The 15,488-nt window shown below is 40.9% G+C and overlaps 4 protein-coding genes across 4 annotated transcripts; 3 read left to right on the forward strand and 1 right to left on the reverse strand.

The window, feature by feature from the left end:
- The first annotated feature begins 749 nt into the window (after window positions 1–749).
- On the forward strand, window positions 750–3,183 carry LOC147322359 (monocyte chemotactic protein 1B-like). The gene is made up of 4 exons (XM_086306793.1): window positions 750–1,237; window positions 2,610–2,736; window positions 2,813–2,871; window positions 2,967–3,183. The coding sequence occupies exons 1-4, from the start codon at window positions 1,120–1,122 to the stop codon at window positions 3,035–3,037; spliced, it is 375 nt and encodes a 124-aa protein (XP_086162919.1). The 5' UTR covers window positions 750–1,119; the 3' UTR covers window positions 3,038–3,183.
- A 3,447-nt stretch (window positions 3,184–6,630) lies between these two features.
- LOC147322360 (eotaxin-like) lies at window positions 6,631–9,055 on the forward strand. Its single transcript, XM_086306795.1, has 4 exons — window positions 6,631–6,786; window positions 8,253–8,379; window positions 8,450–8,508; window positions 8,604–9,055. The coding sequence occupies exons 1-4, from the start codon at window positions 6,717–6,719 to the stop codon at window positions 8,627–8,629; spliced, it is 282 nt and encodes a 93-aa protein (XP_086162921.1). The 5' UTR covers window positions 6,631–6,716; the 3' UTR covers window positions 8,630–9,055.
- A 1,576-nt stretch (window positions 9,056–10,631) lies between these two features.
- LOC147322361 (uncharacterized) lies at window positions 10,632–13,059 on the forward strand. Its single transcript, XM_086306796.1, has 4 exons — window positions 10,632–10,980; window positions 11,122–11,373; window positions 11,942–12,031; window positions 12,203–13,059. Exons 1-4 carry the CDS (start codon window positions 10,851–10,853, stop codon window positions 12,460–12,462), a joined length of 732 nt encoding a protein of 243 aa, XP_086162922.1. The 5' UTR covers window positions 10,632–10,850; the 3' UTR covers window positions 12,463–13,059.
- LOC147322362 (uncharacterized) lies at window positions 11,368–14,935 on the reverse strand. Its single transcript, XM_086306797.1, has 2 exons — window positions 14,622–14,935; window positions 11,368–13,670 (listed from the first exon to the last, which is right to left on the reverse strand). The coding sequence occupies exons 1-2, from the start codon at window positions 14,933–14,935 to the stop codon at window positions 13,286–13,288; spliced, it is 699 nt and encodes a 232-aa protein (XP_086162923.1). The 3' UTR covers window positions 11,368–13,285.
- Between the last annotated feature and the right edge of the window lie 553 nt (window positions 14,936–15,488).

A 15,488-nucleotide genomic window follows, 5' to 3' on the forward strand; every position in this document is an offset into this window, starting at 1 on the left:
CGCAGTAAGAGTTATTGTAACTGACTGTAAAAACTCAGCACAACGAAAGTAAACTCCACCTAAACTTGGTTTATATCTGACTCAGATAGACTGCAGGTCATAACTTCTTACCTGAAGTTCAGTTCACCTGACACTCGGACCGGCGGCCGCCTCGGGTCTCTCCTCCTCTTGCTTCACCTTTCCCTCACCTGCTGGCCTCCACCACTTGCTAATGTTACTGAGTCTGTGGAAGCACCGCCATAGCAACCACCAAACAACTGAGTTAGTTTTACACACCAGCCAGCATCTGGCCAATCCACCACCTTTCATTGTTTATAACGTTACAAAAAAAACCAAAAACAAACATCGGCTCATAAAAACGAAAAATCACCATCGGCCCACCGAGTTAATGCCCAGTATGATCAGTCCAGCTATGGTCGTGCCATCAGTTAACCCTTCGCGTGCCTAGGGTTGCCGACCCCTGATCTAGCTGGACAAGTACAGAGATGAGTCCACTGTCAGAGGCCATAAGAAGATTATTGTAACCTTCACTAAAGCTGTTTCTGTGCTGTGATGAGCTCTGAAACCTGACTGAAACTCTTCAAATAAACCATTCCTCTGCAGATGAGCAGTTAGCTGTTTGACAACTACTCTTTCAAGGATTTTTGATATGAAAGGAAGGTTGGAGATTGGCCTATAATTAGCTAAGACTGCTGGGTCTAGAGATTTTTTGAGCCAACATCAAAACATCAAACATCACATAGGGAAGACAGGTCGGAATAGGTAACATTTAAAAAAATAAAATAAAATACACAACATCGGGTACAGGAGGAGAAAAAAAGGACTCTACTCAGATGAGTGGGTGGTTTAGATTCGTCAATAATCACAATGCACACACTGTTGGCATCAATCAAGCTGTAGACCATAAGACATGTCTGTGCATTTCCTAATGTGAGGCTATTTCTCGGAAAGCTTTCAGCAAGCAGTTGGCGGTTTGAAATATTAAAGTTTCTCTATTTAGAGGCGGAGGTGTGATTATGATACAACCACACACACAAATAAACACGTATTAAAATAACCCGCCGTCACTTCTTTTTCCTGCAAATCTTCCTACCCTTACCAATAAATATCCAAGCACTGATGAACTTTTTGTTACAGCCTGATCAGCAAATCGGACCACCGGTCAAAATGTCTGTGAAGATCCTCTCCATCACTCTCCTCCTGCTCTCAATGTGTGTGTGCTGCCACTCCTCTGAAGGTAACTGTGCTCTTACTTTCCTAAAGGACAAAAAGAGAGAAAGTACGTAAAACTGATTACACCATTGACTAAGGCGCCTAGCTTTCTTTGGTTTTATTGGAAATGACTACTCTGTAAGGACTCTCATAGTTTCTTTTACCATTAATCTTTATATCAGTCACATTCTTGTTGGTTAATCATCATGATATTTAAAGTATACATATTATGTATGAGGGTGAGAATTTCGGCCATCCAGGAGGGGCTCAGAGTAGAGCAGCTGCTGCTCCACATCGAAAGGAGCCAGCTGAGGTGGTTCGGGCATCTGACAAGGATGCCCCCTGGGTGCCTCCTGGGTGAGGTGTTCCAGGCACGTCCCACCGGGAGGTGGGCCCCGGGGCAGGACACGCTGGAGAGATTATATCTCTCGGCTGGTCTGGGAACGCCTTGGTATTCCCCCGGATAAGCTGGAGGAGGTGGCTGGGGAGAGGGACGTCTGGGCCTCTTTGCTTAGGCTGCTGCCCCCGCGACCCGGCCTCGGATAAAGCGGATGAAGATGGATGGATGGATATTATGTTTCCATAACTTACTATGCTGGCACAGTGTGCAGTGGTTTCTTTCAAGCTAATTCACTCTGTAGGCAGATGTTGATGCTGTTTCTGAGTGAACAGGGACATAGCCTCAGTTATAAAAGTAACTACCAGAATAGTGAGAATATGTGATTCACAACTTCAGAAAATCGGACTCATGAAGCTGTTTTTCATCAAACTCAAACAATTATTGCACACTTTCTGTAAATCCAATAAACTTCATTTCACTTCTCAGATATCACTGTGTGTGTCTCCTATATGATATATTTAACTGACATTTTTTTATTGTAACAACCAACGATTTATACAGGAAAATAATGACTATTAACAACGTTACCCAAACTTTTGTATCCCACTGTATAATGATAACCACTGCAGCCAAAAAGAGTGCCTGACGAGCCAAGTTGTCAGTAAGCTGTTAAGGCTCGTCTGTACACTGTGTTCGTGTTTTCCTCCGAAACAATAAGTTACGTTGGAGCAGCCTTTCAACGCCTCTTTCTGTCTCTCACTAGCAAAGTTGACCCAGACAACAAAGTAAAGCTAGTTTTTGGCTACGAGCCCGACACGGAACCCGATGTATTGGCCAGAGGTCCCTTTACTACGGTTCGGAGCTGCGGACCTGTTTTATATACGTGCGGCATAGTTTTCTATGCGAGATCACTGCAAAAAGTACCTAATGTTGGGAACAAAAAAGGCCATTAACTTGCATGACTAATATTTGTTTAATGGTCACATTGGCATTCACTTTGATTTTCATAAAGACTTTTCTCAATCCAGAAATTAATTTTTAACCTTCTTCCTCTCAGCTCATCGTCTTCCTACAGTACCGCGACCATGCTGCACTAGCGTCACCCAACGCGATTTGAGCACTATGGTGATGGGACAAACGTATCGTGAGCAGGCTGCATCAGGTCGCTGTGTGAAGGCTATAATGTAAGTCAAAACATGTTGTCCTCCAGAAAAACATAAACACATACAATCTGTATGACCTTCTCTCTTTTATTTCCAGTTTCAACACAAAGAAAGGACAGCTTTGTGCTGATCCAAACGCTCAGTGGGTCAAGGATCGTAAGTCATAGAAATACAGACACACAGAAATACACAAAAAAAAAATATTTGCAGAGAAAATCTGAAGCTCTCCTTTCTCTTTCTTTTCTCTACAGTCATTGCCAAAATGATAAAGGTGAACCAGGGAAGCACCTGTCTGCTACATCAGTATTTTCACCATCTTTAAAGGCAAGATGGTGAACTCATTGGAGTTCTGGCTTTGTGTCTTTTTTCTTGCTCATATATGAATTTCTTGTTGTGTTTTTATGTGTTTACACAAAGTACATTTTGGCTTTAAAAAACTACATGAAAATAAACTTTTGTTTTATAGCACCAGTTTGTTCTTGTTTTTTGAATGCACACCAAATTCATAAAAATATCCTGATACATTCCCAGAATTAGATTCCCTTGGTGTTTTCAGTTGAGCTCAATAATCTAGTATTATGCACTTTTATTTGAGTTACGTTTGCCCCTTAGGGGTCCTGAGACGGATTGGCACGGGTTTAACAAACTGGTGGGACAATCCTTGGGGATATGCTTACGATAGCTAGGATGGTATCTGTGCTGTGTTCAGCAGCAATGCCAGGCTATCCGACACTTCTACTGGGGAAGTAGCACCAGCCCTAATGTAGCATAGCCAACTCCCATTTTGTAATGAAGGATAGATTGTACAGAGTGAGGCGTTACACTCCCACTGCAGAGAAACACACCCAGTTTTTGGAGCCTAAAGCCCACTGGGAATTAATCTTCCAGGCAGCTCATTATAACCTGATATCTGGTCACAGAGGATATGAGAAAACTCTGGATCGAGTTAAAGGTCAATCGTATTGGCCAGGCATTCCAGGAGATGGGTGTCAGAGGTGTGCATCCAGCCTGGATAGCAGTTAGTAAACCAAATGACCATTCCAAAGGGCCTTTGTGTCCTGTTTGAGTGTATTGGTATGGACCTCATTGGGCCTATTTACTGGCATGCACAGGGCTATTGTTTTGTTTTAGTAGATTATACACAATACTCTGAACCAATTAGAATGTAGAGATACTCAGTGACCATTCATCTGACCAATAAAGGAGGCACATTAAATCTAATTGGACTAGTATATACTATGCTGACATTGATGAGCTAGTGGAGCTGAAAAAGACCTTGAAGTCCATGATTCATACATTAATTCAAGAGGGTCGATGCCACTGGGGTCGCTGGCTAGAACCTCTGTTATTTGCAGTGCAGGAGGTGACCCTGGCTTTCATGGGATTTTCTCCATTTGAACTCCTGTTTGTCAGGAAACCTCAGAAACATCATATGTTAAATCGATATTAAGATAGCGATTTGGGTTGGTATGTGGGACTGTAGACTTATATTTATAAAGTTAAATGCTAATTATATGATATGCGAGTAAAAGTAATGTAAGAAGCAGTGCAACAAATTACTTTCGCTTTCAAGTACTTAAGTAAATGTTTTTATTAATATGATACTTATAAATATACTTATTGAATTATTAAGTTTAATCTTCATTTAGAAGTCGTACTGGAGTTAGACACTCACACCATCAAATTAAGGAACATGTCTCTTACAAACCTATTTCCTACTAAATAAACAGGAAATATGCTTTTGTGGTTGTCTTATCTTTGGTTTGACTATTTCTACAAGTGTAGTTTAAACAGGAAGTAACATAAACTCAAATATGTATTACCATATCAGATAAAGAACGCAACCTAAGAAAAAAGTGCATAAACGTTTGTGGGAACAAGCAAAATAAAAAGAAAGAGGAATGGCACAAAGCAAGTTTCACAATCATTAAACTGATTATGTTGAAAGACTTTCATGACGGGCTTTTTAAGGCAGGTATGTACACTAAACCTTCCTCTTGCTACAAGAAAAATGAGAAAATGGGAAAGACAGCAACACGACTTTAAACAACCTCTAATTATTCCAGTTATGAAGTAGTAATAGATGAGGTAATAACACAAAGTTTCACTTAATTACCAGTTAACAATATAAACCTAACTTAGCCTACAGTTCCGAACACCAGCACCAATCCCTACCCTGATGAGGACTCACATAGTATTGTTTGGATTTTAACTTATGAACACAAAGCTGAACACAAAAAGTTAAGTTACTTCTAGGAGTATGAACAGGTAAAACCTAAGGCTGCACAACTGCCTGTTCATCACTGCCTTTGTTACCTGCTGAAGATCAGCGGCTAGCATGCTCTCAACTTCTTGGCTAGCTTTGTGTTAGCATGTGGTCTGTGCAGATGTTTGCAAAGAGCCCAAGTTACGTTGGCAATTTAATGCAGTTCTTCTGTCCTGGATGCAGTTTGCACTTTTCCATACTTTTGTGCTTTTGTGCAATAAAAATAAAAGTAATCTCCATATCTGTATTCCTCAAAAGCTGTATCACTGTACTGCACCACCAAGTTCCTCCTCCCAAACACAAACTGAAATCAGATGATTGCAGCACAAGTAAACCGAAAGAAAAAAGCATTTTGTTTGCCGATAGCTGCATATAAATCAATATAATTGTAACCGCAAAAAAATTACTGAATGTAGTCCATTAACGGGTTACATTGCAGCATTATTGAAAAAATGCAATTCAGTAATGCGGTGTAACATGTTATTTTATAAGCAACTAAAAGATTCCAGAAAGAATGTCATTTGGACAGATGAGACCAAAGTGGGGATTATTGGTGATAATACTCAACACCACATTTGGTGAAAACCAAATACAGCATATAAGCACAAACTCCTCAACTGTCAATCACAGTGGAGGAGCGACTTGAGCTTGTAGCCACAGGACCAGGATCCCTGGCACTTATTGAATCAACCATGACCTCCTCTGTATACGGTCAAATGTGAGGCCATCTGTTTGACAGTTAATGTTTGCCTGAAATTTGATCATGCAACAGGGAAATGAACCCATACACCCAAAAACAGCCATGTCCACAAATTTAGGCCGAAATAAAAGAGCGCTGATGCACGAGGTGGGACATTAGTAGTGCACATCCTGTGTCAAAAAATTTTGACTTTGCATGTGTGTGTGTTGGAAGATTAACACAGTCGACACAAATACTTTTCTGTCACACACTTCCTCCAGAGCAGAGTGTGAAAGTTACCTGATCATCTGCCAAAAGTACACCTAAATGAAATAAGCAATGAGAGCGTTTCACTACTTTGTAAATGGTAAATGGCCTGTATTTGTATAGCGCTTTACTTAGTCCCTAAGGTCCCCAAAGCGCTTTACACTACATTCAGTCCTCCACACATTCACACACACATTCACACACTGGTGATGGCAGCTACATTGTAGCCACAGCTGCCCTGGGGTGCACTGACAGAGGTCCTTTAGTTTTCAGTGAGACTTTAATGGCTTAAACAAAAGTTTAAGTTGTGGGGATTTATAGATGAAAAATAAGCAGCCAAACATTAACAAATCATGCAAATGTAAATAGATGTGCATCAGGATCGTTAAGAGGCATCATGACGCACGATTATTTTTCACTTGAGGCCTGCAAGAGATAAACACTCACAGTTAGTTAAAATGGAAAAACAATAATCAACGTGTGATTTAGATCCATCATTTGTGACAATACATAAACTGTTTGTATCAATTATTTTGTACACTATATTTAAGTGTCTGCAAACTTTGTGTGTGTTTCTTTGGAAACAGGCGAGTCTGTTGGTGGTTTGAAACACTCAGATCTCCCTGATAAGAGGCGGAGGTCTGAGATGCCACACCATGCACCACAAGGACTTGTTAAAACACGTCATCAGTTCTGCCTGTGAATGTTCCTGCACTTACCAATAAATAACCAAACACGAATCAACTGATATAGTTTCAACCTGATCAGTGAGCCAGACCACCGGTGAAAATGTCTGTGAAGATCCTCTCCATCACTCTCCTCCTGCTCTCAATGTGTGTGTGCTTCAGCTACTCTGCAGGTAACTATGCTCTCACTTTCTAATGGAAAACAAAAAGAATAAAATACATAAAACTGATCACAGCATGACTTTTTCCAACAATGGCTTCTAGCTATTTGTGATGCTGGGGTACACGTCTAACTTTTTGGCGGTTTTATTGGGTATGACCGCTCTGTAAGGACTTTCAGATTTTCTTTAATTTAGTCACATTCTGGTTGATTGGTTAATATTAACAATAATTAAACTATATATATTTTATTTCCAGTGACATTACAGAATTATGTTTTATGGGGTGTTGCATGCTTGGCATCATTTGCATCGCCCTTTTGACTGTCATAACTCAAACCTTACTATGGTGGCACAGTGTGCAGTGGTTTCTTTCAAGCTAAATCTGTAGCCAGATCTTGATGCTGTTTTCATGGGGGGTTTTTCTGTGAGGGGTGTATACATTGTGACCCATTGGTTAAGTGTGATGGTGTGATCTACAAGCAGGAAATAGTGACACAGAGACACAGAGTATAACATGATATGTTGCAGCTATGGGATAATTCTGTTCAGCGTTCAGCTACCTGCACCTCTTAATTCTGTCTTGTATGATTAAACATTATTAATTTTCAGTATAATCCAGTTTTATTCATATAATATGACATCACAGCAGCAGTCACCTCAAGGTGCTTTAAATTGTGAAGTAAAGATACAATAATACAAATAAAATTATATGACTCCCCATGAGGAAGTAACAGTAAGGAAGTAACCTCCTGCAGAACCAGGGTCAGGGAGGGGCAACCATCTGTAGGGACCTATAGGGTTGAGGGGTAGAAGACAGTACTACAAACATACTGTGAAAGAGATCCAGAGATTTAAAAATGCGTCATTAAACAGAAATTGATGTTTAAACACATAATAAGTGAGACTCTGAAGAAACACTGAGTGCATCATGGGAAGCCACTAACATGTCATGTTTTTCATATAATAACCGTTGCTAGCAAATTAAGCTTAATGTGTTTTCTCATTTTGATCCTCTGGAAAGGAATTTGGTGTGCTGTACTGGAGAATAAAAGCCAGAACAATCTGAGACTTCTGTTAAAAAGTGTTTATGGAAACTTTCTCAGTGATCCAGGAAACAAACACAAAGGAAACGATCACACACCCTCCATTATAGAAATAATAGAAATGTATATAAAGAGAGAGTATTGACAATATGTGATTCACAACCTCAGAACAATGTTCATGCACTGTTTTTATCAGAGACATTAGAAGACAGAAACATGGTTTATTAGTTTTCATATCCTTTTTTGCCTCTCTGTGAGCTTCATTTTCTGTCGAAGTGTTAAAAAAATGCTTACATTCACATAATTTCAGGTAACATTTGTCTTGTTTTGCGATGTAAGGAGTTTCATCACGTTTTAAACCTGGAGTTAACTTTTGAGTTTCTAATCAGACTTTCTCAGGTCAGATAAATTAGTTTTTAACCTCCTACCTCTCAGGTCCACCTGGTCCTGGAAGTACACGCCCGTGCTGCGTTGATGTCACCGACATCAATATGAGCCCTGAGGTGGTGGGGGAAACATATCGTGAGCAGGCTGCAAGCGGACGCTGTGTGAAGGCTATAATGTAAGTCAGCACACGTTGTCCTACATACAAACATATACAATCTCTATAATTTTCTGTCTTTTATTTCCAGTTTCAACACAGAATATGGACAACTTTGTGCTGATCCGAAAGCTCAGTGGGTCAAAGATCGTAAGTCGTGCTAAAAATAAACACACACAGAAATAAACAATAAAGTATTTACAGAGAAAAACTAAAACTACTGCTTGTCTGTTTTTCCTCTCTAGTCACTGCCAAAATGAGGAAGGAGTGAAGTCTGTCTGCTACATCGGTATTTTCAGCATTTCCATCACCTTTAAAGGCTTATTCAAACCAGAGCACTTTCTCAGCCTGACTGTTTCAAAACATTTTTTTTTGTAGATTAATTTTTACTGTGGAGTAAACCTGTATTTTATTCACGCTGTTGACTTCATTGTTTTTTAATTGATAATTGGGGTTCAGGTTGTTTTGTCTTTTCTTTTTGTTTTTGCTTATTTGTGGATCTCTTTCTTTGCATTGTGTGTTTATGTGAAGAACAATGTGGCTGTGAAAAATAATATAAAAATAAACGTTTAAGCAAATATTTTCCTGCTGTTGTTTCAGTGCCCACCAGACCCTCACAAAATGTCACACACATCGCTGAATGTATTCCACTAGTGCTTTAATTGAGGATGCTCACTGAGTAGACTGTCCAGGTTTTTAATAAACCTTTATCTTTTACCAAAGTTCATGCAGCTGACGAAAGAAAGAAGCAGAATTTTAGCAGATGATATATTACAGCAGTGAGCTTGAACTCTGTGTCAAAGATTCAAGTTGCAGTTATTTATATTAGTGATGGGATTTCCGGCTCTTTTTAGAGATCCGGCTCTTTCGGTTCGGCTCACTAAAAAGAGCCGGCTCTTTCGGCTCCGAACCGGCTCTTCAGGTTGTTTTGTTGCTTTAATTAATTTATTATTAACAATAATATAAAATTATGCACAAAAGGAATTACTAAGGTAAAAACAAGTGGTTTTATTTATATATGTTTATATATAAATATATGCGGTGGCCCCTAGAGACAAAACACGTACAAACTCCAAAACACATTTCTAGCATGAACTGAACTTCCAAAGCAGAGCTACTAGATCACTTAAATTACACAATTGAAAGCATGTGTGTATTGTTTGTGTATTTATACACAGGCACTCATATATATATATTCAAATAATTTAAAAAAAAGTTCATTTACCTGTTATTACCACACACCAAATCCGGTCGTTGGTACTTGCTGGCTTGTGTAGCCACAAGATAACAAAGGCTCAACACTGCGCCCAGCATCCTGGAGCACTTCTGTTGTCTTTTGTACGTGTTTTGAGTTTTTATGTGCTTCTGAGTTTTTATATGCTTCTGAGTTTTTACGTGCTTCGGAGTTTGTACGTGTTTTTACATGTTTTGGAGTTTTTACGTGTTTTGGAGTTTGTACGTGTTTTTACGTGTTTTGGAGTTTGTACATGCTTCAGAGTTCGTACGTGATTTGAAGTTTGTATGTGCTTTGTCTCTAGGGGCCACCGTAAATATACTTTTATTTATTCACTCCACATAAAATGTAATAAATAAATCATATAATACAAAAATCAACTATTCACATTTCAAGTTTTAACTATTTAAATTTTCAGCTTTTTCCTTTCACAAATTTAAAGTGAAAAGAACACAAAACACTGCAAACCACAACACAATTAAATATAAATTATAATATGAAAACTAAAAGAACATGCATATTCTCTGTCATATGGACCTGCATGAATAAACTTTCTCAATCCTTTATCATCTGCAACCGAAAATAGTTGTGGATGATTACTATACCTTTCTAATGTTGTTGTCCCTGCCTCTCTTTCTCTCTCTCTGGCTCTGTTCCTGTGCTACTGAGTGTAACTACCGCCCCTCCCCCCTCTGCCCAGCGTAAAGCACAAGGCCCGCGTGCAGAGTGAAGCGGGAAAAAAGTGCGAGAGAGAGGCTGAGAGAAAGAAAAAAAACCCACGTGACGGCTCGCGATAAAAAGTCGGCTCGTGTCGTTCACGTCAAAGAGCCGGCTCTAACGGTGTGTTCACACCGAACGCGATGGACGCGAATAGAGCGTCAGGTTTACATGTAAAGTCAATGGAAAGGCGCGATGACGCGCGATTGCGGGTCCCGCGAAAATTCGGAAGCAGATTTGCGTCGCGAAAACGCCAAAACGCGTGAAACGCGTGTCAGTGTAGCGCGTCAGGCGCGTTTGACGCGCGAAACGCGCGTCAGTGTAGCGCGTCAGGCGCGTTTGACGCGCGAATAAAACCACGCGCGTGAGTTTTTGTGTTGCACTTTGTGCATACGCGCGTTTCGCGTCTACCGCTCGAGTTGGAAAAATCTGAACTCCAGCGTCAAATCGCGCCGCGACAACCAATCAGGAGCCTGGTGACGTGGCTCTGACCTAGGTCAAAGGGGCAGATCCAGCCAAAGCCCTTCATTCTTCATTCAGTATGGAGGAAAAGCTGATCAGCGCCGTGGCTAACCACCCCGAGCTATATGATGCCAGCTCCTATTTCTACCGAGACAGGAATAAAAAGGACCTAGCTTGGAGACACATAAGTGAGGAGATCGGGCAACCTGGTAAGTTCATTCCTTCTTCTTTTTAATTTTCAGACTGACCCGATGAAGCCGTGCAAAAGCTAGCAAGCGCGCCTACTGTCCCGCGATTTTCCCACTGTTGTACAAATACCTTTCCGCTAACCAGATAATGCGTTTATTCAGAGGACATCTGCAGGAGAAAGTGGAAGAGCCTCAGGGACACCTATAATAAGGAGAAGAGGTCAGAGAAGGAGAAGAGGAGTGGGTCTGCAGCAGGATCGGGGAGGAGATGGAAGTTCTTCGCGGTCATGGGGTTTCTGGACCCCTTCCTCACCCCGCGGGAGACCAGCGGTAATATGGTGCGGACCGTGGAGAACTTCTCCCCCGAGGACCAGGGACAGCCCGAAGATGCAGCAGGGGATTGTCAGTCAGAAGGTATGTTTACAATTAATTAATGTAGGCAGTTAATTTATGCGTGTTGTCATACAGGAATATATTTTGTTTATTAATAAACAGTATAAAGTAGTCCCGCTGTTCATCCGTCACTGCCTCGCCTTTTCGCTGATTTTTTTTATTGCACCGTACAGCTTTCAACGATGCGCATTGCATTCTGCAGCCCAAATGACAAATCTCCTCCGTGTCGTGTCTCCTGCGCTTGCCAAACTTATCATGTTTGGTTTTGATAACCATCACTTCAAATAGAAAAAAACAGCACAAAAACACTCATAACTATGACCCTCATTCGGAAATAGACACCTGCACCGGGAGCAAAAAAGGCGCACAAAAGTGGCGCCGCAGACGGAGAAAAAGCGCGGCATAATACTTTTACGTTTTAAAATCGACAAAGGTTTGCACTTTGAGAATCAACTTGTGAGAACTGTGACTACTGTTCATGTGCTGCAATAAATGGGAGACCACTGTATATAATAATAAGTATATAATAATATAATATTCTCTATGACTATTGTCTTCAACCTGTTAACATTTAATATTGTCTTGATAGAGTCAAGTTATCATGCAGCAGAGTCCTCCCCTGTTGCTTCTCCTGACTCCCCAGTCCCTGGTCCCTCCACTCCTGCTGCTGCACCCACAGGTATGAACATCAAGCACTGATAGCTTTTTACTTGCTTGGATTCCCTTGTGATCACCTTTACTAAATATCTACAACCAATCTGTTCATATCCTGGTTTTTTTCAATTTTGAAAATGACAATCTAGTAGCAGCCTTCTCATTTCTTTGTGGTGTTTTGTTCTGTTTTTTACAGGCCCACAGAGGAGGAGAGCTCGAAGGCGGTCGAGGGAAGGGTCCCAGGATGGTCCATCGGCGGTGGAGCTGGCTATCCTGGAGTCCCTAAAGAGGCCACGCCCGTCTGCAACAGAGTATTTCCTCCTCGGCCTTGTTCCTGCTCTGGAGAGCATGCCGCCTCAGACACGAGAATTCGTGAAATTCCAAATTCATAAATTAGTTTTTGACAACAGCACAGCTGTGCTAAATTTGGAAACATTGGACCCTAATGATCAGTAGTTTTCTGATGAGGCAGCAGCTCTCCAGGGCAGAAACAATGTTCTTATTCTTCTCCTCCTTCTCCCCTGAGGCTCTTCCACTCCAAGCTGGGTCCTTTTTATTCCTGTCTCTCTGTAAATAGTTAAATTTCATATATTTATGTTGAATCTTTTTATTACTGAATTTATATATTTTATCAAATAAACATTTATAATGACAAATGTCTCTGTTCTACTACACAGCAAATATTGGCACCCGACTTGACACAAGTAGAATTTATTTCATATTATACTAATGACAAAATATACTGATACAGTGGGATGCAAAAGTTTGGGCAACCTTGTTAATAGCCATCATTGTCCTGTACAAATCGTTATTTGTCACAATTTAAATTGTCAGTTAAATACATCATATAGGAGACACACACAGTGATATTTGAGAAGTGAAATGCAGTTCACTGGATTTACAGAAAGTGTGCAATAACTTTACACTAAATAAAGCAGGTGCATATATTGGCAACACATAAAAAGAGAAATAACATAAATATGTAGTGTATATCAATGTGTGTGTCTCCTATATGATATATGTAATTGACATTTTTTACTGTAACCGATTCATACAGGAAAATAATGACTATTAATAAGGTTGCTCAAACTTTTGCATCACACTGGTTATAGGAACATAGTGAAGACAAGTTACTTAAGAGAATAAAGAGAGGTTAGGTTATTTTGGAGTAGAGATCCATTTATTAAGAAAATTTTAAAAAGACAGGAACACTCTTTAGAGGTTTGTGGGTGGCTCTTAAAAGAGCCGTTGTGGGGAAGTCACTCAGACTTCAAACAGGCTACTCCTTTGGTTGCCAAGACACAGCTCCCTCTGCCGAGAAGTGGGCCATGAACTTCTCCCTCACCAGGACAGCCTCTCTGGAGGAGTTGTTTGCTGCTACACGACCCAGGCCTTGCAACGGCTCCACCACAGCAGGTGCCACACCCCTCACAGCAGGTGCCCCTCTCTCGTCCACACAGCGCAGAAAATTGTGGAGAACACACGTTGCCTTGACACACTCTGCGATGGACCGCCAGTCTTCAGTTGAAGGCACAGCCATGAAATCGTCCACTAGACAGTCCCAGATGGCCGTCGCTACCTGGGGGATGATCTGGCTCACCGTGGACACACCGACTCGAAAACTGAACGCGATGGTCCTGAAGGAGTCCCCGGTGGCAAGGAACCTGGACAAAATTGTTTAAAATGTGTATTATGTGTACTGCAGTTACAAAATACATTATTGAAATTCCAAAATTACAAATTCCAAAACATAAATCTTACATAAAACATTTTGTAATTATAAGGATAATTACATGATATATATTTGATATAATCTAAAACAGTCTGCAGTGATTATATACAAATATTCAACTATCCCAGAAATTAAACCAGGTATAAATAAACAAAAGGAGTGTGTATCACTACAAAGATTAACCCACAGTGGTCCTAATACCAGTTTGATATCAGCAAACACCGAGAGCATACCTATGACACCACAGCCATGCTATCATTCAACCACTGATAACAGCATAAATCGAATTAAATCGGGACTTGATGAGACCATCTGAGTATCACTAGAAATATTATAAACAGTACCAGTTTGCTATCGGTAAACACCGAGAGCATTCACTGTTAGCATAGCACATCCATGTTAGCAGTGTATAAACGATACACTGCTAACATGGATGTGCTATGCCATCAGTAAACGCCGACAGCATTCACTGTTAGCATAGCACATCCATGTTAGCAGTGTATAAACGATAGTTTATACACGCCGACAGCATTCACTGTTATAGCACATCCATGTTAGCAGTGTATACACGATACACTGATAACATGGATGTGCTATGCCATCAGTAAACGCCGACAGCATTCACTGTTAGCATAGCACATCCATGTTAGCAGTGTATAAACGATAGTTTATACACGCCGACAGCATTCACTGTTATAGCACATCCATGTTAGCAGTGTATACACGATACACTGCTAACATGGATGTGCTATGCCATCAGTAAACGCCGACAGCATTCACTGTTAGCATAGCACATCCATGTTAGCAGTGTATAAATGGATGGTTTAGCATATATTAGCACAGGTATCAATAAAGGACTACCGTATTGACCACTTTTACTAACCTCAGGCAGACGGACAGGCGCTCTGCAGGTGGGATTGAGCGCCTGTAATTGGTGTCTAGGCGGGCGATTCTGGGACCGACGCGGGAAAGCAGGTCCTCAAACTGGCCGGGTGACAGACGATGATATCGCTGGAATCTGCCGTCATCCAGGCGCAGCTCCTGGAGCAAATGGTGAAACTCACCAAACTGCTCACGCGCCTGGAGGACTTGATGGACCCAGGTACGGCGAGGACGTCTTTTACGCTGCTGCTCTGCTCTCCACAGTAAATAGAGAAGGGAGACTCTCTCTTCAAGCGCTAGCTCGACAGCTGCCATCTTGCAAAGATGGCATTTCCGCGTCACGCGCGTCAAAATATGATATTTTGACGCGCGATGGATTTTTCTTGGACACGCGTTGAGACGCGAATGTACACGCGTCAAATTAGGGGCGTTTGGGGCGTTTTATTCGCGTCCATCGCGTTCGGTGTGAACACACCGTAAGAGCCATTTCGTTCGCGAACGACCCATCACTAATTTATATGTCCTATCACCTTAAATCTTCACTCAAAGACAAGTATCTTTGACAGTGTATATATAGATGTATCATATATAAGAGACAAATATTGTTCCTTTAATTTGTTGGCATTACTAAATTTGGCTCAATGCTTACATATATGTGTAAAAAGCAAATGTACGAGCTGTGATAACTGTGTCTGATAGAATGAAGAGTAGACTGATATATTAAATATTCCTTTATTGGGTGAGAAAATCATACCATGTCATAACTGCTTTAAGTCATACTGAAAATCCAGATATGTGGAGGTATATGCAGCATGCGAACGCACAACCCTATCCATGAGGTGCAGGAAAAGGTACCTTGACTTTCTGC

The sequence above is a fragment of the Aulonocara sp. 'chitande type north' Nkhata Bay genome, linkage group LG9 (assembly GCF_057382095.1).
Source record: "Aulonocara sp. 'chitande type north' Nkhata Bay isolate Kocher_YH1m ecotype deep benthic linkage group LG9, A_spYH_male_GT1.1, whole genome shotgun sequence".
Lineage (NCBI taxonomy): Eukaryota > Metazoa > Chordata > Actinopteri > Cichliformes > Cichlidae > Aulonocara > Aulonocara sp. 'chitande type north' Nkhata Bay.